Source organism: Mobula hypostoma, chromosome 1, assembly GCF_963921235.1.
Source record: "Mobula hypostoma chromosome 1, sMobHyp1.1, whole genome shotgun sequence".
Taxonomy (NCBI): Eukaryota; Metazoa; Chordata; class Chondrichthyes; order Myliobatiformes; family Myliobatidae; genus Mobula; species Mobula hypostoma.
This window is the reverse complement of record NC_086097.1, coordinates 105156195-105179122: the sequence shown is the minus strand read 5'-3', so window position 1 is coordinate 105179122 and position 22928 is coordinate 105156195. Positions and strand designations below refer to the sequence as shown.

Genomic DNA, 22928 nt, shown 5'->3' with positions numbered 1-22928 from the left:
AATCTTCCTGCATCTCGCCTGTCCAATCCCTTTAGGATTTTATACGTTTCAATTAGATCCCCCCTCAATCTTCTAAATTCCAACGAGTACAAGCCCAGTTCATCCAGTCTTTCTTCATATGAAAGTCCTGCCATCCCAGGAATCAATCTGGTGAACCTTCTTTGTACTCCCTCTATGGCAAGGATGTCTTTCCTCAGATTAGGGGACCAAAACTGCACACAATACTCCAGGTGTGGTCTCACCAAGGCCTTGTACAACTGCAGTAGTACCTCCCTGCTCCTGTACTCGAATCCTCTCGCTATAAATGCCAGCATACCATTTGCCTTTTTCACCGCCTGCTGTACCTGCATGCCCACTTTCAATGACTGGTGTATAATGACACCCAGGTCTCGTTGCACCTCCCCTTTTCCTAATCGGCCACCATTCAGATAATAATCTGTTTTCCTATTTTTGCCACCAAAGTGGATAACTTCACATTTATCCACATTAAATTGCATCTGCCATGAATTTGCCCACTCACCCAACCTATCCAAGTCACCCTGCATCCTCTTAGCATCCTCCTCACAGCTAACACTGCCACCCAGCTTCGTGTCATCCGCAAACTTGGAGATGCTGCATTTAATTCCCTCATCCAAGTCATTAATATATATTGTAAACAACTGGGGTCCCAGCACTGAGCCTTGCGGTACCCCACTAGTCACCGCCTGCCATTCTGAAAAGGTCCCGTTTATTCCCACTCTTTGCTTCCTGTCTGCTAACCAATTCTCCACCCACACCAATACCTTACCCCCAATACCGTGTGCTTTAAGTTTGCACACTAATCTCCTGTGTGGGACCTTGTCAAAAGCCTTTTGAAAATCCAAATATACCACATCCACTGGTTCTCCCCTATCCACTCTACTAGTTACATCCTCAAAAAATTCTATGAGATTCGTCAGACATGATTTTCCTTTCACAAATCCATGCTGACTTTGTCCGATGATTTCACCGCTTTCCAAATGTGCTTTTATCACATCCTTGATAACTGACTCCAGCAGTTTCCCCACCACCGACGTTAGGCTAACCGGTCTATAATTCCCCGGTTTCTCTCTCCCTCCTTTTTTAAAAAGTGGAGTTACATTAGCCACCCTCCAATCCTCAGGAACTAGTCCAGAATCTAACGAGTTTTGAAAAATTATCACTAATGCATCCACTATTTCTTGGGCTACTTCCTTAAGCACTCTAGGATGCAGACCATCTGGCCCGGGGTAATGTTAGAGATCTAGAAGATTATAAGGCTAATAGGAAGGAGCTTAAGAAGGAAATTAGGAGAGCCAAAAGGGACCATGAGAAGGCCTTGGTGGGCAGGATGAGAAAACCCCAAGGCATTCTACAAGTATGTGAAGAGCAAGAGGATAAGACGTGAAAGAATAGGACCTATCAAGTGTGACAGTGGGAAAGTGTGTATGGAACCAGAGGAAATAGCAGAGGTACTTAATGAGTACTTCAGTATTCACTGTGGAAAAGGATCTTGGTGATTGTAGTTCTGACTTGCAGCAGACTGAAAAACTTGAGCATGTAGATATTAAGAAAGAGGATGTGCTGGAGCTTTTGAAAAGCATCAACTTGGATAAGTCACCGGGAATGGATGAGATGTACCCCAGGCTACTGTGGGAGGCGAGGGAGGAGATTGTTGAGCCTCTGGCGATGATCTTTGCATCATCAATGAGGACAGAACAAGTTCCAGAGGATTGGAGGGTTGTGGATGTTGTTCCTTTATTCAAGAAAGGGAGTAGAGATAGCTCAGGAAATTATAGACCAGTGAGTCTTCTTACCTCAGTGGTTGGTAAGTTGATGGAGAAGATCCAGAGAGGCAGGATTTATGAACATTTGGAGAGGTTTGATTAGGAATAGCCAGCATGGCTTTGTCAAGAGCAGGTCATCCTTACGCACCTGATTGAATTTTTTGAGAATGTGACTAAAGACATTGATGAAGGTAGAGCAGTAGATGTAGTGTATATGGATTTCAGCAAGGCATTTGATAAGGTACCCCATGCAAGGCTTATTGAGAAAGTAAGGAGGCATGGGATCCAAGGGGACATTGCTTTGTGGATCCAGTACTGGCTTGCCCACTGAAGGCAAAGAGTGGTTGTAGACTGGTCATATTCTGCATGGAGGTCGGTCACCAGTGGTATGCCTCAGGGATCTGTTCTGGGACCCTTGCTCTTCGTGATTTTTATAAGTGACCTGGATGAGGAAGTGGAGGGATGAGTTAGTAAGTTTGCTGATCACTCAAGGGTTGGGGGTGTTGTGGATAATGTGGAGGGCTGTCAGAGGTTACAGCGGGACATTGATAGGATGCAAAACTGGACTGAGAAGTGGCAGGTGGAGTTCAACCCAGATAAGTGTGAAGTGATTCATTTTAGTAGGTCAAATATGATGGCAGAATATAGTATTTATGGTAAGACTCTTGGCAGTGTGGAAGATCAGAGGGATCTTGGGGTCCGAGTCCATAGGACGCTCAAAGCAGCTGTGCAGGTTGACTCTGTAGTTAAGAAGGCGTGTGGTGTATTGGCCTCCATCAATCATGGAATTGAATTTAGGAGCTGAGAGGTAATGTTGCAGCTATATAGGACCCTGGTCAGACCCCTCTTGGAGTACTGTGCTCAGTTCTGGTCGCTTCACTACAGGAAGGATGTGGAAGCTATAGAAAGGGTGCAGAGGAGATTTACAAGGATGTTGCCTGGATTGGGGAGCATGCCTTATGAAAACAGGTTGAGTGAACTCGGCCTTTTCTCCTTGGAGCAACGGAGGATGAGAGGTGACCTGATAGAGGTGAATAAGATGATGGGGAGGGTGGCTAGACACCCTGCAGGACGAAAAACCTGTCAAAGGGCGGATGAACCCTCTCGTAGAGTCAGCGGCCATCTAGCAAACACATGCCGTGAAGCGCGGAAAGGGCATCCCTTTCATCGAAACTTGGTCTGGCCATTCACTGGAACAGAACTTCCCCCAGCCGTCTTGGACCCCACCATGCCGCTGGATCTGGGAGGGGATGTCGAGAGGGTGGATCTGGACCTGTGTAACCCCCTACTCACTGTTCCTTTCTGAGGAGTGTGGTACCACCCTACTAACTGACTGAAAGGAACCATCTTCATTCTATGGGATGGATAGCTAGCTAGAGAGATAAGATGATGAGAGGCACTGATCATGTGTTTAGTCAGAGGCTTTTTCCCAGGCCTGAAATGATTGCCACAAGAGGACACAGGTTTAAGGTGCTGGGGAGTAGGTACAGAGGAGGTGTCGGGGTAAGGTTTTTACTTAGAAAGTGGTGGAGGTGGATATGATAGGGTCTTTTAAGAGACTTTTGGATAGGTACATGGAGCTTAGAAAAATAAAGGGCTATAGTTAAGCCTAGTAATTTCTAAGGTAGAGACATGTTCGGCACAACTTTGTGGGCAGAAGGGCCTGTATTGTGCTGTAGGTTTTCTGTGTTTCTGTGTATGGAACACAATCTTCCTGAACTGTTCACTGACTGTCATCTTGGTCACAGGCCGATAGGCTGCTTTGTTTCCAGTGTTGTGTGAGTCCTTTCCAAGTCGCTCCAAACTAAATGGTGGCAGAAGGTGCAGTGACCCTCTTTCCCCCAAGCTCCCCTCCGCTCCCTATCCTGTGAAGATGAATACAAATGAACTGGAAAAGGTCAAACTAGATTATCATGAATACTGTAACTGCTGGCAATGAGTTAAAGACAAGGGCCACTTCACTTTAAGGTGGTGAACTGCTCAGTTTAACTATTTTCATCAAAATTAGTGAGAACAAGCTATTTGTTGAAAATTATTCCATGCATCACAGCAGCATGTGGCTAATGTGATGTTTTTACGGCTCGGGCCTTTGCAGTTCAATTCTGATGTCATCTGTAAGAAGACTGTACGTCCTCCTCATGGAATACAGGGATTTTCTCCAGATGTTTCAGTTATCTCCCACAGTCCAAAGACCTACCATTTAGTAGGTTAATTGGTCATTGTAAATGTCCTGGGTTAGGCTAGGGTTAAATTGGGGGTTGTTGGACAGTACGATTCAAAGGCAGAAGGGCCTATTCTGCGCTGTCTCTCTAAATAAAATGAACAAAACAAAACAAATTAACTGGAAATTACAAAACTGAAATGCAGCCAGTGGTCAAGAATTGGAGGAAGAGAAGCTGTGCGTAGTTGGAGTTACTTGGTCTGTCTGGTGATTGGTTTCAGGGTTGTGAAATATGTGCCTTTTACCGCTCTCCAAGCAGTCAACACTCAAGGTGTGGGAGTTACTGCACAGTTAAAGCAACAGCTTTTCATCCATGAAGCTGTAATGTGTAAACAGGGATAAAGGGGCATAAAAGGAGAGTGGTGTGTAACATTGAATGATGATAAAGTGGCTACTGGTACAATGTCACAGGGGAAGAATTTAAGAACCATAGGATAATGGGAACAGTAGTGTTCTGTTGGAGGCAGATTTTCCCAACATGCAGCTTCCCTTTGTTCACTCCCTTCAAGACAGGTGTTAGTTTTAGTGACTGGAGCTGATTGAACTCGGGCATTGACCATATTTTTAGTGGATGGTGTGTGTTCAGGAATGAATTGAATAGCTCTTGCTCCTTCTCTGCAGACTGGAGAGTTGGTGCGGGTCTACAAAGGTCACAGTCATGCTGTTACAGTGGTCAACATCCTGGGCAAGGTGATGGTGACTGCGTGTTTGGACAAGTTGGTGCGTGTCTACGAGCTGCAGGTAAGGATAGTGGTGTCTGCAGGTCCAAAACAGTCTCCTCCACTGGATGGTCTTGTGTGTGAGACATGCGGTCAATCATGGACCTCAGCCTGTCTCCAAATCACAGTTTGGCACAGGATGGTGACTGGAGCTCACGGTTCTCCTTGCAGTCATTAGAGTCTGCGATTCTCCCCCATGACATTGTTTACAACTTGCAAGAGGTTCTGTCAGGTTTACTCCTGATAATGTGATTTGCTATTTGGCTTTGTGGATATGTGGAGGGGAAAGTAGTCTTGTGTAATGTTGTGGCCTCCTTTAGTCCTATAGCGCATTATCCCCTCATCTCTCCTTGTTCCACCAGCACAGCAGATTGGCCGCTTTTCTACTGTGATACCCTTGGTTTCAGTTGTTGTCATAGATGTTGAAATTCTTCCCCAAACATTCCCAGTTTTCATTCAAGATGACTCTTGGAATGTGCATCTTGCTGCCTGTAGTTATCAGGGTGCCCTTGGCTCTGCAGCACTTGTGATCCTGGGACTGGTGCTGGTCTTTTCACCTGTTTGGAAATTGAGGAGCCTGAGAAGCAGGAAGTCTAAAAGAATTTTTGTTTCTTCTTTTGTCTAGTCCCACGATCGCCTGCAAGTTTATGGGGGACACAAGGACATGGTGATGTGTATGGTCATACACAAGAGCATGGTGAGTGGATCATAGTCATACAGCACACTACAGGCCCCTTAGCCACTATCTTTGTGCTGATCTTCTGTGCTTTGGTAATTCAAGTGCTCATCTAGATGTACTAACTCACTGGGGATCAGCATTCACTGCATCAACTCACTTTCTGGATTACAGTAAATTCCATCTGCTGTGTGCTTTACCAACACCTTCTTGTAAATTGGAAGCTATCCTCAGTAATCCTCACTATCAACCTCACCAATTCTTATGTCATCTGTAAATTTTCTAATCATACCTTGTACACTCATATTCAAATTCTGCATACAGCAAATAGAGCTGGTCTTGGCACCAGTCTCTGTGATCACAGCTTCTAATCACAAAAGCAACCCTCCACCATCACCCTCTGTCTCTTATTATCTATTTTAGATTCAATGCACCAAGTGATCCTGCATCCCATGGATCAGTCTCCTTGGTGGGACCTTATGCCTTATAGAAGTCAGCATAAACTACGTCAACTACACTGCCCTCATCAAAGCACTTTTTATCTCTTAAAAATGCAGATTGTTCAAAACTGATCTCTCCCCCACCTAACAGAACCATGTTGACCATCTGTGATACCCAATTTTATCTCTACTGCCCTTGAATAAAGATCATAGTTGCTGCCTTTCATTTATCAAGTACCTGATGGTGGCCTCAAGGATGTATGAGTTTGGAGCGACAGCATTGACCTATAGTTGTTATGGGGAGTAAACAAAGTTCTTAGGGACATAGATACAGCAAACTTTATACTACACAGCTATCTAAAACATGACATGGCTTGAGGGTAATTAGTTGGAAGGATCTAATGAAGAATTTTTTTACCCACAGGCTGGTTGGAGTCTGGAATGTACTGCTTAGGGGATAAACTCTCACAACATTTAGGAAACATCTGAATGAGCATTTGAATTAGAAAACTACAGCACAAAAGTAGGACCTTTGACCCATCTAGTCTGTACTGAACTATTATTCTGCCTAATCCCATCAATGTGTACCTGGACCATAGCCCTCCTGTATCGTACTTATCCAAATTTCTCTTAAATGTTGAAACTGAACCAGCATTCACTACTTTCACAGGCAGTTCTCTCCACAATCTCACCACCCCTGAGTGAAGAAGCTCCCCCTCATCTCCCCTTAAACATTTCACCTTTCACCCTTAACCCATGTTCTAGTTTCACCCAACCTCAGTGTAAAAGGCCTGCTTGCATTTATCCTACCTATATCCCTCAATTTTATATACTTCTATCAAATCTCCTCTCATTCCCACACTCCAGGAAATAAACTGTAACCTATTCAACCTTTCACTCTAACTCAGGTCCTCAAGTCCCAGCAATATGTTTGTAAATTTTCTCTGCGCAATCTTATTGATATATTTCTTGTAAGGAGATGACCAGAAATGGACATAATAATCCAAATTAGGCATCATCAACATCTTGTACAACTTCAACATAACATCCCATCTCTTGTATTTAATGCTTTGATACTTTCTTTATGATCCTTTCTCCTGTGACACCACTTTCAAGGAATTATTGCTCTGTATTCTCAGATCCCTCTGTTCTAACACACCCCTCAGTGCCTTACCACTCACCGTTGTAAATTTGTTTTCCCTGGTTTGTCCTCCCAACTCCAAAATCCTCTCAACTTGTCTGCATTAAGTTCCATCTGCCACTTTCAGTTCATTTTTGCAGCTGATCCAGATCCTGCTGCAAGCTTTGATAGTCTTCCTCACTGTCCACTACATCCCCAGTCTTGGTGTCATCCACAAATTTGCTGATCCAGTTTACCACATTATTATCCACACTGTTTATATAGATGACAAACAACTATTTTGATGGTATCAGTAAAGATCTGGCAAGTGGATTGGGACAAGCTGTTTTCTGTCACAGGTGTTGTTGGTAAGTGGGAGGCCTTCAAAAGTGAAGTTTTGAGAGTACAAAGCTTGTATGTGCCTGGCAGAATAAAAGGTAATGATAACAGGTTTAGGGAACCTTGGTTTTGAAGAGAGATTGTAGTACTGGTTAAGAAGGTACATAGCAGGTATAGGTGGGTAGGAACAAATGAGGTATGGTGGAGTATAAGAAATGCAAGAGAACACAAGAAATAAATCAGAGCTAAAAGAAGGCATGAGGTTGCCCTAGCAGACAAGGTGAAGGAGGATCCGAAGAGATTCTATGGATATGTTAGAGTGAAAGGATTGCAAGGGGCAGAATTTGTCCTCCGGAGGGTCAGAATGGTAATCTATGCGTGGAATCAAAAGAGTTGGGTGTTTTTACATTTGTATTCATTCGGGAGATGGATGCAATGTCTATAGAAGTGGGGCAAAGCAGCAGTGGATCATTGCCACATACAGATTACAGAGGAGGAGGTGTTTGCTGTCTTTAGGCAAATTAAAGTGGATAAATCCACAAGGCCTGACAGGATGCTCCCTTGGATCCTGTAGGAAGCAAGTGCAGAAATTGCAGGGGCCCTAGCAGAATATTTAAATCATCCTTAGCGACAATTGAAGTACCAGGGGACTGGAGGACAGCCAATGTTGGTCTGCTGTTTGTAATAAAAAAGCTCTAAAAATAAACCAGGAAATTATAGGCTGGTGAGCCTGATATCAGTCGTGGGAAAGTTATTAGAAAGTACTCTATGGGACTGGATATTTGAGTATTTGGATAGACATGGACTGATTAGGGATAGCAAGCGTGTCTTTGTGCATAGCAGGGGTTTTTTGAGGAAGTTACCAGGAAAGTTAATGCAGGCAAGGCAGTGGATGTTGTCTGCATGGACTTAAAATATTAAGGCATTTGACAATGTCCCGCATGGGAGGCTGGCCAAGAAGTTTCAGTCTCATTAGCATTCAAGATGAGGTAGTAAATTGGATTAGACATTGTCTTTGCAGGAGAAGCCAGAGACTGGTAGTAGATGGTTGCCTCTCTGACAGGAGATCTGTGATTAGTGGAGTGTTGCGGGAATTGGTTCTGGGTCTTTTGTTGTTTGTCATCCATATCAATGATCTAGATGACAATGTGATTAACTGGATCAGAAAATTTGTGGATGACACCAAGATTGAGGGGTACTGGACAACAAGGGAGACTATCCGTGCTTGCAGCAGGATCTGGACCAGCTGGAAAAATGGGCTGAAAAATGGCAGATGGAATTTAATGCAGAAAAGTGCGAGGTGTTGCACTTCAATAGGACCAACCCGGGGAGGTCTCACACAGTGAATGATAGGACTGTAGTAGAAGAAAGGGATCTGGAAGTACAGGTTCATAATTCATTGAAAGTAGCATCACGGGTAGATATGGTTGTAAAGAAAGCTTTTGGTCCATTGGCCTTAATAAATCAAAGTATTGGGTGCAGGAGATGGGATACTATGTTGAAGTTGTATAACACTTCGGTGAAGTCTAATTTGGAGTATTATGTGCAGTTTTGTTCACCTGCCCACAGGAAAGATGTAAACAAGGTTGAAAGAGTATTGAGAAAATTTACATGGATGTTGCCAGGACTGGAGGACTTGAGTTATAAGGAAAGATTGAATAGGTTAGGACTTTATTCCTTAGAACATACAAGATTGAGTGGAGATTTGATAGAGGTATGAGGGGCAGCAAAGAACAAATAAGGTACTTTGATGATGAGATCTTAAATAGATGTTTTGCATCTGTATTTACTCGGGAGATAGAAACAGCCCAGAGAACTGAGGCAAACAGCAGTGAAATCATGGACTGTATATGGATTATAGTCATAGTCATACTTTATTGATCCCGGAGGAAATTGGTTTTCGTTACAGTTGCACCATAAATAATAAATAGTAATAGAACCATAAATAGTCAAATAGTAATATGTAAATTATGCTAGTAAATTATGAAATAAGTCCAGGACCAGCCTATCCGCTCAGGGTAGAGAAAAGGAGATGTGGTAGGTCATATCTAACCAATCTTATAGAGTTTTTTAAGGAAAGGCAGTAGATGTTGTCCACACACTTTAGCAAGGTCTTTGACAAGGTCCCACATGGGAAGTTGGTCAAGAAAGTTCAGTGACTAGATATTCACAGTGAGGTAATAGATTGGATTCACCATTAGCTTTGCCGGGTAAGTCAGAGAGTGGTAGTAGATGATCCCCTCTGACTGGATGACTGTAACTAATAATGCGCTGCAAGGATTGGTGCTGGGTGTGTTAGTCATAGAATCATACAAAAGTACAGCACAGAAAAAGCTCTCCAGCCCATCTAGTCTGTGCAAAAGCAATTAAACTGCCTAGTCCCATCGACCTGCACCCAGACTACTGCTCTCGGTACCCCTGCCATCCATGTACCTTCCAAACTACTCTAAAATGTTGAAATCAAGCTTATTTTGTACTGGCAGCTTGTTCCACACACTCACAACTTGTTGACTCCCACCCAACCTCAGTGGAAAAAGCCTGCTTGCATATACCATATCTATACCCCTCATAATTTTCAGATGCCAAACATCTATTTAAGATCTCGTCATTGAAGTAGCTCATTTGTTCTTTGCTGCCTTTACCTGCTATGTACCTCCTTTTTAGCCATGTCTTTCGGAAATCAAGGTTCCCTAAACCTGCCGAAATTGCCACGGTACCATAGGCTATCAACCAAGTGCTGGTAAATATGATTTAATATGGATCAGTACTTGTTGGTCAGCATAGAAGTGATAGGATGAAAGGCCTGTTTCTGTGCTGTATAATTCTGTAAATGGTATTTTTTTCTAGACTGACAACAAGTTCAAATTGTTTTTGAGAACTGCTGTTCTTTGCCTGTAGATCTACACGGGCTGTTATGACGGGAGCATACAGGCAGTGCGGCTGAACCTGATGCAGAACTATCGTTGTTGGGTAAGTCAGTGGTCGAGGAAACGATATGATTTGGCGATGTGCCCGTGTTGCCGACTTGCCAGTTAGTGCCTTCTTGCCCAGACTACTTGGTGTGCCAAATGTAACTGACCAAAAAACATTTTTCTTAAAGGAAAATGTTTTAGAAAAAGGATGGTATGTAATTTTCGTGCAAATAATTTCGTGCATGTAAAAAGCCAGGAAAAAGCCAGATGAATTTTCTGACGCCAACCACATTGGGGAAAAGGCCTGATTTCTGGAATTTGATGCCCAAAAAGCCAATCTGGTAACCCTGTTTTAAATGAGTCAGCTGCACCTTTCCTCATTCCCTGTCACGCCCACTGTTGAACTTGAACACACGCGTGGTCATTACACACGTGTCATCCATGTCAGCACGGAAAGAAGATCAACTCCTCCAGCTTGCAAATAACGACGGGCTGAAAAGTATGTTTGACATAAGATCTCTGCCGGCATTCTGGATCAAAGTCAAGGCTAAATATCATGAGATAGCCGCAAAAGCACTGAAAACGTTGCTTCCATTTCCAACATCATATCTCTACCAAGCAGAATAGACTGGATATAAGGAACCCCCTTCGAGTATCACTGTCTCCCATCACCCCTTGAAGGCACTGTCTCGTTGCGGGAAACAAGCCCAGGGCTCCCACTGATTCACCGATATTGGTGTGTTGCGATGATTTTATATCTTCATACGAGGAAAATATGCACTGTGTGTTTAATATCCGAACGTTACTTAAAATGTTATGCTATTGACTTATAAGTGACTTATGTTACGTACCCCGTAACTGGGTTGCCAAACCAGCAGAAATGGATCACTCGGTTGGAGTCTGGAGTACTAGAACTAAGAAAGTTTTATTTAAGAAACAAGCAACACAGTAATCGAAAGGATAATAAATGCAACAGTTCAGCGATGATAAACACACATGTGCACAGAATTAAGATAACAGCATCAATCAAGCTCTATCGTTGTCTAGGGGTAAATGACCAAATTTCAAAGTGACTCAAAGTTCAGTCCAGTTTAGTAGTTCAGTTCGCAGTAATCGTTGCCATGGCGATGGACAACGTGGGGGAAGAGAGAGAGAGAACAGGAACAACTGATCATTCAGACACTGCTTCACTCACAGACCGGCGATATGGCTCACAAGCAACTTTTGGGCGGGTCTTTGGTGATGTCACCTGAGGTCACCGACTGTGACCCCTCCTCCAGATGCGGTTGATCCTCTGCAGTGAACCCGGCACCCAGGCAAGGGCGGACACACACCGGGTTCCCGCTGATCGTACCTTTCCACCCTGTGCGTTGTCCGGTACTTCTCACCAACTCGTGAGAGGCGTACCGCTTCCAGGGTCTCGTTACCTCGGGTGGCGTGTGTCCTGCCTTAGCGAACCTGTCCCTTTTTATCCCCCTGCTGGGGTATCGCCTGTCCATCACTTCAAACAGTTCAGGGTTCAAAGGGGGAGCCGCTCCAGACAGCTCTCTCTCTCCCACGTCCCTTCATTACACATCTCCAGACGCTGCTCCATTGTTCCTTATCTCTCCTTCCCCTGAGGGCAGGTGGCAGACCACTTGCTGATGTCACTGATGCTAACCCAGGCCAGCAAACATCTTAATTTTATGTGTATTCTCGTCACACTTATAATTGACTTATCACTATATTCAGGTGAGGAAAATATGCGCTGTGTGTTTAATATTAAATTCATTAGATAAACCCCTTTAGAAATGAAATTGAGTTTATTAACCACTTATAAGTGACTTAGAGTTGACTTATCACCTATATTCTGGTCATAATTAACACCCACCCACCCAGTCGGCCGGTCCGCGGTGCAAAAAAGGTTGGGGATCCCTGGGGTAAGTGAATGGAGACACACTTTGTGTTCATCCCTCCTTAGCAAGCTCTGCTGCATCTGGCTGTTCTGTTTTGTTTTCTCAGACTGCTAGAGCCCCAAGAGAGTCAGCACCTAAGTCATATATTTTAGAATTGTGCGTATGCCAGATCAAAATTAGGTGTTGCATGTTTGGAGGGTGTGTCTTCTGGTACTCCCTGTGTCCCTCCATCCCACTTGCTGTTAACTCTGTTTCTGTTCTCCTGCAGTGGACGGGCTGCAGTTTGATCTTCGGCGTCTTAAAGCACCTGAAGCATCACCTACTGACTGAGCACAACAACAACTCTGTCCACACCCTGAAGTGTCGCTGGCGTAACTGTGATGCTTTCTTCACTTTAAGGAATGGGTCCAAACAGGTGAGAGAGGGGTATTGTGAAACGGGTGTGGGGAAAAGGATGTGTTGCACTTTGTTCTCTGGGTGAGGTGTTCGTGAGTTTCAGGCTGGGTATCAATCAGTGGCTATGTGGGACAGCAGGCAGTGGTAAGGGGTACAGTGATTGTATTTAGTGAGGCTGCAAGGGGTGGTTGGACAAAAATAATAAGCAAATAAAATAAATGTGAGATAGCACGGAATAGGCCCTTCCAGCCCTTTGAACCATGCTGCCTGGCAATTCCCTGATTTAATGCTAGCCTAATCATGGGTCAATTTACAATAACCAATTAACCTGCCAACCAGTACATCCGTGGACTATGGGAGGAAACCCATGCAGTCTTGGGGAGCACGTACAAACTCCTTATAGGGACTGGTGGGAATTGAACTGGTTCACCTCTACTGTATGGTGTTGTGCTAGCCACTACACTACTGTGCTGCTCCAAGGAACTCCATATTATTTGTTGATTATGAGCCAGCCTGTACTCTGTTACCCAAACAGATCGCAGGCAAAGGTAGCGTGAGGACTTTTGCAGAAATGTCGTAGTTCACTGCTTTATTCATCAGTGCTGTGGTGAATTTTTTGATTTTCCCCAGGAATTTCCCAAGCACCTCTGCCAACATGCTGAGGAGAATAGCCACCTGGACCCATGAGGCATTCAACCTCCCAAATTGGGCTGCAGTTTAAAACTCCACAATGATCTTTCCGTGATCCGCCTGCGTCATTCCAAGTTGACAGATTCCAACACCTTACAGCAGATCGGAGTTCACACAGCTGGTCTAGATCTACTGCCTGCTAACTGGGTGAAGGATGAACTTGTGAGAATGTGAAATGATGGGAGTATCGATGAGTAGCTGCGCAGATATGTGGTTGTGGTCTGTGCCATTTCAGTGTTCATCCATGGAGTTTTTGAATGCGACACTTGGAGAAATCTCTCATGGTTCATTGAATTGACCGTGAAATCCTTGCTGATTCCTTAATACTGGAGTTGGTTATTTTACCTACCTGCTCCTCTTGTGTTGAGTTGTGTTTCTTTTTTTTTTGTTGCTTGATAATTCAACATCAAACTGCAAACAAAACTTCGAATCTGTCCTTGGATGAAGTGTGGTTTGTGTGTGTGTTACGGAGTAGGAGAGAGCTGATCACAGCCAAGCCTTGTTGCTGAGATTCCCTGGTCTATTCTGGAGGCCAAATGGAGATGGGTGGATCTGTGGCACCATGTGATGCTTGCTACAGAATGGTGTCAATATATTTATTGAGATCTTGGCTGAGAATGTGCTTTGATTTTGGAAGTGAGGGTGGGGGAGTCTCACCTTGTGGTTCTCTCCCCTCCCCCACCTGCATACTTTGTTTTCAGTAAAGTTGTGTTTTTTTTTAAGATTTTAAGCCAAAAAGTATCAATTTTGATATGTGGGCAAGATAACAAGGAATGATGAGAATTGAGCTCTGTGATGTGGGCAACACACACAAAATGCTGGACGAACTCAGCAGGCCAGACAGCATCTATGGAAAAACGTCGACTACTCTTTTCCATAGATGCTGCCAGGCCTACTGAGTCCCTCCAACATTTTGTGTGTGTTGCTCAGATTTTCTCTTGTCTGTGATGTGCACCCTGCCCTCTCTGTTTATCGTATGTGTATGTTAGGTTCGGAGTGTTGTATGGCCATATGGAGTTCAGTGACTTCATGTAGAGTAAGTGGCTGCAAGTGCAGAGTGAGGGATGTGTGTCACCACATTGTAGCCCTGTAGGGCTGGAAGTTGTGTGAACCTGATGGGAATGAGTGTATTTACAGTAAGTGATTTTACAACAATTTAAAAATTAAGGATCTAAATAAATGCAACTTCTGAATTTCTACAGCTGATTTGGTGCACGATGAGTTGTCCTTTCTGTTTTGTTAGTATAAAAACCCCTGTGTTCCATCCACAAAGACTAGCTCTCCCTTTCACGCCAGAGAGATTTGCTTGAGGCAAATCTGTAATTCAGGGAATCAGAAATATTTCTCTATTCTGAGTTCCCTGGTCCTCCAGCATTGCTTAAATCTATGAACCTCAGACCTCCCAAAGCATGGTCTTAATGCTGGAGACTATACAGAAATACTTGCCAAACATCAAGGCAGTGTCCCGAACTGTATCTGTTCCCTTCAGGCGCCTTCCTCAGGGCATGGTCTTGTGACATGATGAAACCTCTCTACCTACATATGATTCATATCCCTCCATTCTCTGAATATCACGTCTGTCTAAATGTTTCTAAAACACCACAGTTATGTATGCTTCTACACTGCCCCTGGCAGTGTGTTTGAGGCACCTCCCACTCTGTAGAAACTTGCCACACACATCTCCTTGAAATTCCATTAACTTTCCCAGTAGATCACGGGCCTGGGTGCTTTCTGTGCGGAATTCGGAGTCCTAGTGGATCTCTGCTGCATGTCTGTAGTAAGCAATGTATGTTCGTGTTGACTTTTTACCATTCATGGTTCTACCATTCACTTTCTCCAGCCAGGACCGAAGACACTTACTCCATTTCGTACTTCTTTTGTGTCTGCCAATTGACATCGACCCTTGTTCCTGAAATGACTGGCATTAAGCTGATCCACCTTGACCTTCAACCCTGAATGAGACTTATTTAACTGACCAGTCTTCTGTTACTACCTCCACCCTCTATCCTCAGTGACATCCACATCCTCCAGACCTAACCAGGGTGATCCTGACTTTCTTACTGAAGCAGTTTCTATCACTCAGTGATTATGCGACCTCTCATGAAGTTGACACAGATTTAACACCAGACCATAAGATACAGGAGCAGAGATTGGCCATTCGGCCCATCGAGTCTGCTCTGCCATTCAATCATGGGCTGATCCAATTCTTCCAGTCATCACCACTCCCCTGCCTTCTCCATATATCCTTTGATGCCCTGGCTAATCAAGAACCTATCTATCTCTGCCTTAAATGCACCCAATGACTTGGTCTCCACAGGCAACAAATTCTACAGATTTACCACCCTCTGACTAAAATAATTTCTCCGCATCTCTGTTCTAATTGGCCGTCCTTCAATCCTGAAGTCATGCCCTCTTGTCCTGGACTCCCCTACCATGGGAAATAACTTTGCCATATTTAATCTGTTCAGGCTTTTTAACATTCAGAATGTTTCTCTGAGTTCCCCATTCTCCTGAACTCCAGGGAATACAGCCCAAGAGCTGCCAGAGGTTCCTCATACATTCTGAATGCCCTTTCATTCCTAGAATCATTCTCATGAATCTTCTCTGAACCCTCTCCAATGTCAGTGTATCCTTTCTAAAATAAGGAGCCCAAAACTGCCCACAATACTCCAAGTGTGGTTTCATGAGGCCCTTATAGAGCCTCAACATCACATCTCTGCTCTTGTATTCTATAGCTCTAGAAATGAATGCCAACATTGCATTCGCCTTCTTTACCACTGACTCAACCTGGAGGTTAACCTTTAGGGTATCCTGCACAAGGACTCCCAAGTCCCTTTGGAGTTTCTGCAGTTTGAAATCTCTCCCCATCTAAATAATAGTCTGCCCGATTATTTCATTTGCCACTTCTTTGCCCATTCCCCTAAACTATCTAAGTCTCTCCGCAGGCTCTCTGTTTCCTCAACACTACCCGCCCCTCCACCTATTTTTGTATCATCGGCAAATTTAGCCAAAAATCCATTAATCCCGTAATCCAAACCATTGACATACATTGTAAGAAGCAGCGGTCCCAACACCGACCCCTGTGGAACTCCACTGCTAACCGGCACCCAGCCAGAATAGGATCCCTTTATTCCCACTCTCCATTTTCTGCCTATCAGCCAATGCTCCACCCACGCTAGTAACTTCCCTGTAATTCCATGGGCTATTATCTTGTGAAGCAACCTCATGTGTGGTACTTTGTCAAAAGCCTTCTCAAAATCCAAATGCACCACATCTACTGCATCTCCTTTATCTACCCTACTTGTAATTTCCTCAAAGAATTGCAGTAGGCTAGTTAGGCAGGATTTTTCTTTCAGGAAACCATACTGGCTTTGACCTATTTTGTCATGTGCCTCCTGGTACTCCGTAATCTCATCCCTAACAATCGATTCCAACAACTTCCCAACCACTGATGTCAGGCTAACAGGTCTATAGCAGGGGTAGGCAACCTTAAACACAAATGGTTTTCTAGCTACGTTATTCATTAATTTGAGGCAAAACATAACTAGATGTATTTAAATAGATAATTCCCATATTTCAAGTTCTTTATGGCGTTTATTTGGCCCACTGTCCACTCATTAATACGCGATCCGGCCCACAGAGGCCGACCCCTGGTCTACAGTTTCCTTTCTGCTGCCTCCCACCCTTCTTAAATAGCAGAGTTAAATTTGCAATTTTCCAGTCATCCGGTACAATGCCAGAATCTATTGTTTCTTGAAAGATCATTGTTAATGCCTTCACAATCTCTCCAGCTACTTCCTTCAGAACCCGAGGGTGCATTACATCAGGTCCAGGAGTTTTATACACCCTCAGACCATTAAGCTTCCTGAGCACCTTCTCAGTCGTAATTTTCACTGCACATACTTCATTTCTCTAACACTCTTGAATGTCCGGCATACTGCAGATGTCTTCCACTGTGAAGACTGATACAAAATACGCATTCAGTTCCTCTGCCATCTCTGCGTCTCTCATTACAGTATCTCCAGCATCATTTTCTATTGGTCCTATATCTACCCTCAACTCTCTTTTACCCTTTATATACTTAAAAAAGCTTTTAGTATCTTCTTTGATATTAATCGCCAGCTTCCTTTCATAATTCATCTTTTCCTTCCTAATGATCTTCTTAGTTTCCTTCTTCAAGTTTTTAAAAGCTTCCCAATCCTCGATCTTCTTACTAACTCTTCCTTCAGTTAGTCCTGACGAAGGGTCTCGGCCTGAAACGTCGACTGTACCTCTTCCTATAGATGCTGCCTGGCCTGCTGCGTTCACCAGCAACTTTGATGTGTGTTGCTTGAGTTTCCAGCATCTGTAGAATTCCTCGTGTTTTTGTTTTTGTCCTCGATCTTCCTGCTAGCTTTGGCTTCCTTGTATGCCCTCCCTTTTGCTTTTTCTTTGGCTCTGACTTCACTTGTCAGCCACGGTAGTGTCCTTCTTCCATTTGAAAATTTCTTCTTATTTGGAATATATCTATCTTGCACTTCCCTCATTCTTCGCAGAAAGTCCAGCCATTGCTGCTCTGCTGTCCTTCCTGCGAGTGTCCCTTTCCAGTCAACCCTGGCCAGTTCCCCTCTTGTAATCCCATTGTAATTTCCTTTATTCCACTGAAATACTGACACAGTAGAATTTAGTTTCTCCTTCTAAAATTTCAAAGTGAACTCGGATCATATTGTGATCACTGTTCCCTAAGGGTTCCTTAACCTTATCACCTCTGGATCATTGGCACAACACCCAATCCAACACAGCCAATCCTCTAGTGGGCTAAACAACAAGCTGTTTTAAAAAGCCATCCCTTAGACATTCTACAAATTCTCTCTCTTGAGGTCCAGTACTGGCCTGGCTTTCCCAATCCACTTTCATGTTAAAATCCCCAACGATTATCATGACATTGCCCTTCTGACACGCCTTTTCTATCTCCTGCTGTAATTTGTAATCCACATCCCGGCTGCTGTTTGGAGACCTGTATACAACTGCCATTAGGGTCCTTTTACCTTTGCCATTTCTTAAAGTAACCCATAGAGACCCTACACCTTCCAATCCTGTGTTATCCCTTTTTAATGATTTAATATTATACACAGGGCCACACCACCCCCTCTGCCTACTAACCTTATACACCGTATATCCTTGGACATTCAACTCCCAACGGCAGCCATCCGTTAGCCAAGTTTCAGAGATGGCCACAATGTCATACTTGCCAACCTGTAGCTGAATTTCAAGATCGTCCATTTTAATTCTTATGCTGCGTGCATTCAAATATAACACTTTCAGTACAGTATTTGTTCCTTTCTGTTTTAACTGTGCCACGCCTCTATTGTCCTGCAACTCATCCCATTGGCTGTGATTAAGCCTCATCTCCTACCTGTCCTTTCTATCATCTCTGTTGCATGCGATACTTTTAATTTATTTCTGTTTTCCCCTTCCTCAGCCCTATCACTCTGATTCCCATCCCCTTGCCAAATTAGTTTAAACCCTCCCTAACAGCTCTATTAAACCTCCCTGCCAAGATATTGGACACCTTTGGGTACAGGTGTAACCTGTCCGTTTTGTCGCTCATTTACACTAAGTTTACAAACTCCCCCACTCTGCACACTCATTACATCAACTTTTATTTCAGGTACAACTATTTAACCTTACTTGCCATCTGAAAATCCAAGTATGGTTACTCCATTGCCTTTTCCCTCCTGGGGTGATCAAGTTGTATCCTGTTACTGAGTCCGATCTAAGTGCCCTGGAATACTGCAGGTCATTTCTGCTGAAATTGCTGGGACACTGCGGAGAGACTGCTGTCCTGTCCTGGTGGATGGGAGCTGTGCACACAGAAAAAAGTCTATCAGCAGTAGCTGGGAAATGGTGAGAGAATGGTAATCCAAGGTAAGACCGCAAGTACCTACTCAATGGCCCATAACAGAGGGGCGGTTGGGGGGCGGAGAGGCAGCCGAACCAGAGCAGTATCAAAAGAAAGGAAGGTTAAGGCCACAGTGGGCTCCGTGTTGGGGGTCAGGACATATACTGACAGCAGCTTCAGCTCTGTGAGGCCTGTCTAAGACTAGAGACAAACGATGGGCAAGGCAGGAATGGGAAAGAAGGGAAGAATGAATGGAGAAGTGAAGAGAGGCAGCATATACATGCACACGTAAACTTTATAGATCTCAGATTGAGAACAGGAGAGTTTTAAGAAGTAGCTCTCGAGGTGTGTGAGTTTCACTTTATAGGAATTTAAGCCTGTAAACTGTTAGATAATAGTTGATTCAATGAATTAACAGCAACCAATAAAATCAGTCAAATGGATACTGTTGGTGGGGATGACCTACTGGAGGAAGGCAGGGTCTCTGGCAGACTCTCTCACTGTGGCTCAGAAGGGAAGGGGAACAGAAGATTGCCGCAGTAATAATGGGATTCCATAGTTAGAAGAACACTCGGGAGATTCTGTGGCTGGATGATATGTTGCATCTCAGGTGCCAGAATCAGGGATGTCTTGGATCGGGTCCACGGCGTTTTGAAGTATGGGGGAGGGGTGACCACCAGATATATTGCTACCAATGACATAGATAGGAAAAGGAATGAGGTCCTGAAGAGAGAATATAAGGAGTTGCGTGGAAAGATTAACAGCAGGAACTCAAGTATTGTTAGGATGGCTGCCTGTGCCATGCGTCAATGAGGCATACGAATAGGATGAAGGCATGGCTGAGGAATTGCTGCAGGGCCAGGGTCACAGATTTCTGGATCATTGGAACTCTTCTGCAGAAGGTATGACTTGTACTAAAAGGAAGGGTTACTCCTGAACTCGAGGGGGAACTAGTATCCTTCCAGGAGGGTTTAAGCTAATTTGACAGGGGAATCGGAATCAGAGTGATGTGGCTGAGGATAAGGCAGCTGGTATACAAGAAGATCAGAATCAGGTTTAATATCACCAGGATTTGTCGTGATATTTGTTAACTTAGTGGCAACAGGACAATGCAATACATGATAAATTTAGAAAAAACTGAATTACATTCAGTATGTATGTGTGTGTGTGTGTGTGTGTATAGAGAGAGTACCAAGATTTCTATTTATCTGTGTATATGTATATTAAATAGTTAAGTTAAAATAGGTAGTGCAATAGAAGTAGTGAGTGTTCACGGGTTCAATGCCCATTCAGGAGTCAAATGGCAGAGAGCAAGAAGCTGTTCCTGAATCACTGAGTGTGTGTCTTCAGGCTTCTGTACCTCCTACCTGATGGTAACAGTGAGAAGAGGGCATGCCCTCAGTGACGGTGATCTTTAATGATGGATGTTGCCTTCCTAAGGCACTGCTCCTTGAAGATGTCTTGGATACCAAGGAGGCTAGTCCCCATGATGGAGCTGGCTAATTTTACAAGTTTCTTCAACTTTGATCTTATGCAGTAGCCCCCCCCCCCCACCATACCAGACAATGATGCAGCCAGTCAACATGCTCTCCACAGTACAACTAGAAGTTTTGGGTGACAAACCAAATCTCAAACTCCTAATGAAATATTGCAGAGATTGATAGGTTTTTGATTGGACATGCATCAAAGTTACGGGGAGAAGGCCGGGAACTGAGAGAAGATTTAAAAAAAAAGGATCAGCCATGCTTGAATAGCGGAGCAGACTCGATATGCAGACAGTGGGATGAATTGAAGTATAACATGGAGGCAAAATGGAAAAGGGTGATAGAAACGGAACTGGAGTGTTATATTTGAATGCATGCAGTACACAGTACAAGATAGATGATCTTGTAGCACAGTTAGACGTTGGCAGATATGATGCGGGCATCACTGAGTCGTGGTTGAAAGATCATAGTCAAGAGCTTAACATCCCAATCAAAAGACAGCTTTAAAACAAAAAAGAGTGCCTATAATATTGCACAAATCAGTGGGAAGTTAGAGGATTGGGAAGCTTCTAAAAATTAACAGAAGTCAGAAGTCAACGTAAAAAACCATAAGGAGAGAAAAGATGAAACAGGAAGGTAAGTTAGCCAATAATAAAAGAGGATACAAAACATTTTTTTCAGATATATAAAGAGTAAAAGAAGTGAGAGTGGATGTCGGACCGCTGGAGAGGTAGTAATGGGACGAGGAAATGGTGGAGAAACTGAATAAGCATTTTGCATCAGTCTTCACTATGGAAGGCACTTGGCAGTATGCCATAAATTCGAGAGTGTCAGGGGGCAGAAGTGAATAGAGTTGCTATAATTGCAGAAGGTGCTTGGGAAGCTGAAAGGTCTGAAGGTAGATAAGTCATCTGATGGACTTACACCCCAGGGTTCCGAAAGATGCAACTGAAGAAATTGTGGAGACATCAGCAACGATCTTTCAGGAATCACTATATGGTTCTGGAGGACTTAGAATTTGCAATTGTCACTCCACTCTTTTAGAAGGGAGGGAGCAGTAAAAAAAGGAAATTATAGACTGGTTAGCCTAACTTCAGTGTTTAGAAAAATGTTGGGAGTCCATTTTTAAGGATGAGATTTCAGGGTACTTGGAGGCCAAAGTCAGCATTGTTTCCTTAGGGGAAATCTTTGAGAAAGTAACAGTCAGGATTGACAAAGGAGTCAGTAGGTGTTGTTCACTTGTATTTTCAAAAGGCCTTTAACAAGCTGCCGCCCATGAGGGTATTTAAGATAAAAGGCCATGGTATTACAGGAAAGATATTGGAGAGAGTGGGGATAAAGGAGAACTGTTCTGGTTGGCTGCCGGTGATTAGTGGTGTTCAGCAGGAGCCATTGTTGGGTCTGCTTCTTTTCACGTTATATGTCAACAATTTGGATGACTGAATTGATTGCTTTGTTGCCAGATTTGCAGATAGTGCGATGAAGGGTGGAAAGGCTGGTAATGTTGATTGAGCAGGGAATCTGCAGAAGGACTTAGACAGATTGGGAGAATGGGCAAAGAAGTGGCAGGTGGAATACATTGTTGGGAAAATACAAAATCAGGGTGCAAAGGGTCTTGGGAATCCTTCTGCAAGATTCCTGGAAGGTTAATTTGCAGGTTGTGTTGGTGGTAAGGAAAGTAAATGCAATGTTAGCATTCATTTCGAGAGGTCTAGAATATAAGAGCAAGGATGTGATGTAGAGACTTCAAGATGGATTGCTCAGACTGCAGAAGGAGTATTGAGAACAGTTTTGCACCCCTTATCTAAGAAAAGATTTGCTTGCATTGGAGATTCATGAGAATGATTCCAGGAATTAAATGATTAATGTATGAGGAGCATTTGATGGTTCTGGACCTATAATTGTTGGAGTTTAGAAGAATGGGGGGTGGGGATGCCATAGATGGATATGGATTTCAGGAAGGCATTTGATAAGGTACCCCATGCAAGGCTTATTGAGAAAGTAAGGAGACATGGGATCCAAGGGACCTTGCTTTATGGATCCAGAACTGGCTTGCCCACAGAAGGCAAGGTTGTAGACGGGTCATATTCTGCATGGAGATCGGTGACCGGTGGTGTGCCTCAGGGATCTGTTCTGGGACCCCTTCTCTTTGTGATTTTTATAAATGACATGGATGAGGAAGTGGAGGGATGGGTTAGTAAATTTGCTGATGACACAAAGGTTAGGGGTGTTGTGGATAGTGTGGAGGGCTGTCAGAGGTTACAGCGGGACATCGATAGGATGCAAAACTGGGCTGAGAAGTCGCAGATGGAGTCCAAGCCAGTTAAATGTGAGGTGGTTAATTTTGGTAGGTCAAATATGATGGTAGAAT

The 22928-nt window shown here is 43.8% G+C and overlaps 2 protein-coding genes across 8 annotated transcripts in view; one reads left to right on the top strand and one right to left on the bottom strand.

Annotated features, from left to right (window-relative positions):
* Positions 1 to 13536, top strand: part of znf106a (zinc finger protein 106a) — a 138005-nt gene extending 124469 nt beyond the window's left edge. For all 3 annotated transcript variants that reach the window (XM_063054475.1, XM_063054487.1, XM_063054483.1), the window contains 5 exons: positions 4627 to 4746; positions 5350 to 5421; positions 10198 to 10269; positions 12375 to 12521; positions 13133 to 13536. In XM_063054475.1, coding sequence (XP_062910545.1) covers positions 4627 to 4746; positions 5350 to 5421; positions 10198 to 10269; positions 12375 to 12521; positions 13133 to 13189 — 468 coding nt within the window. In that variant the 3' untranslated portion in view covers positions 13190 to 13536. The remainder of the gene's footprint in view (positions 1 to 4626; positions 4747 to 5349; positions 5422 to 10197; positions 10270 to 12374; positions 12522 to 13132) is intronic.
* Positions 13537 to 18559: 5023 nt separating this feature from the next.
* heatr4 (HEAT repeat containing 4) overlaps positions 18560 to 22928 on the bottom strand; it is a 130284-nt gene continuing 125915 nt past the window's right edge. For all 5 annotated transcript variants that reach the window (XM_063054396.1, XM_063054417.1, XM_063054406.1 and 2 more), the window contains one exon: positions 18560 to 19035. In XM_063054396.1, the coding sequence (XP_062910466.1) occupies positions 18972 to 19035 (64 nt within the window). In that variant the 3' untranslated portion in view covers positions 18560 to 18971. The remainder of the gene's footprint in view (positions 19036 to 22928) is intronic.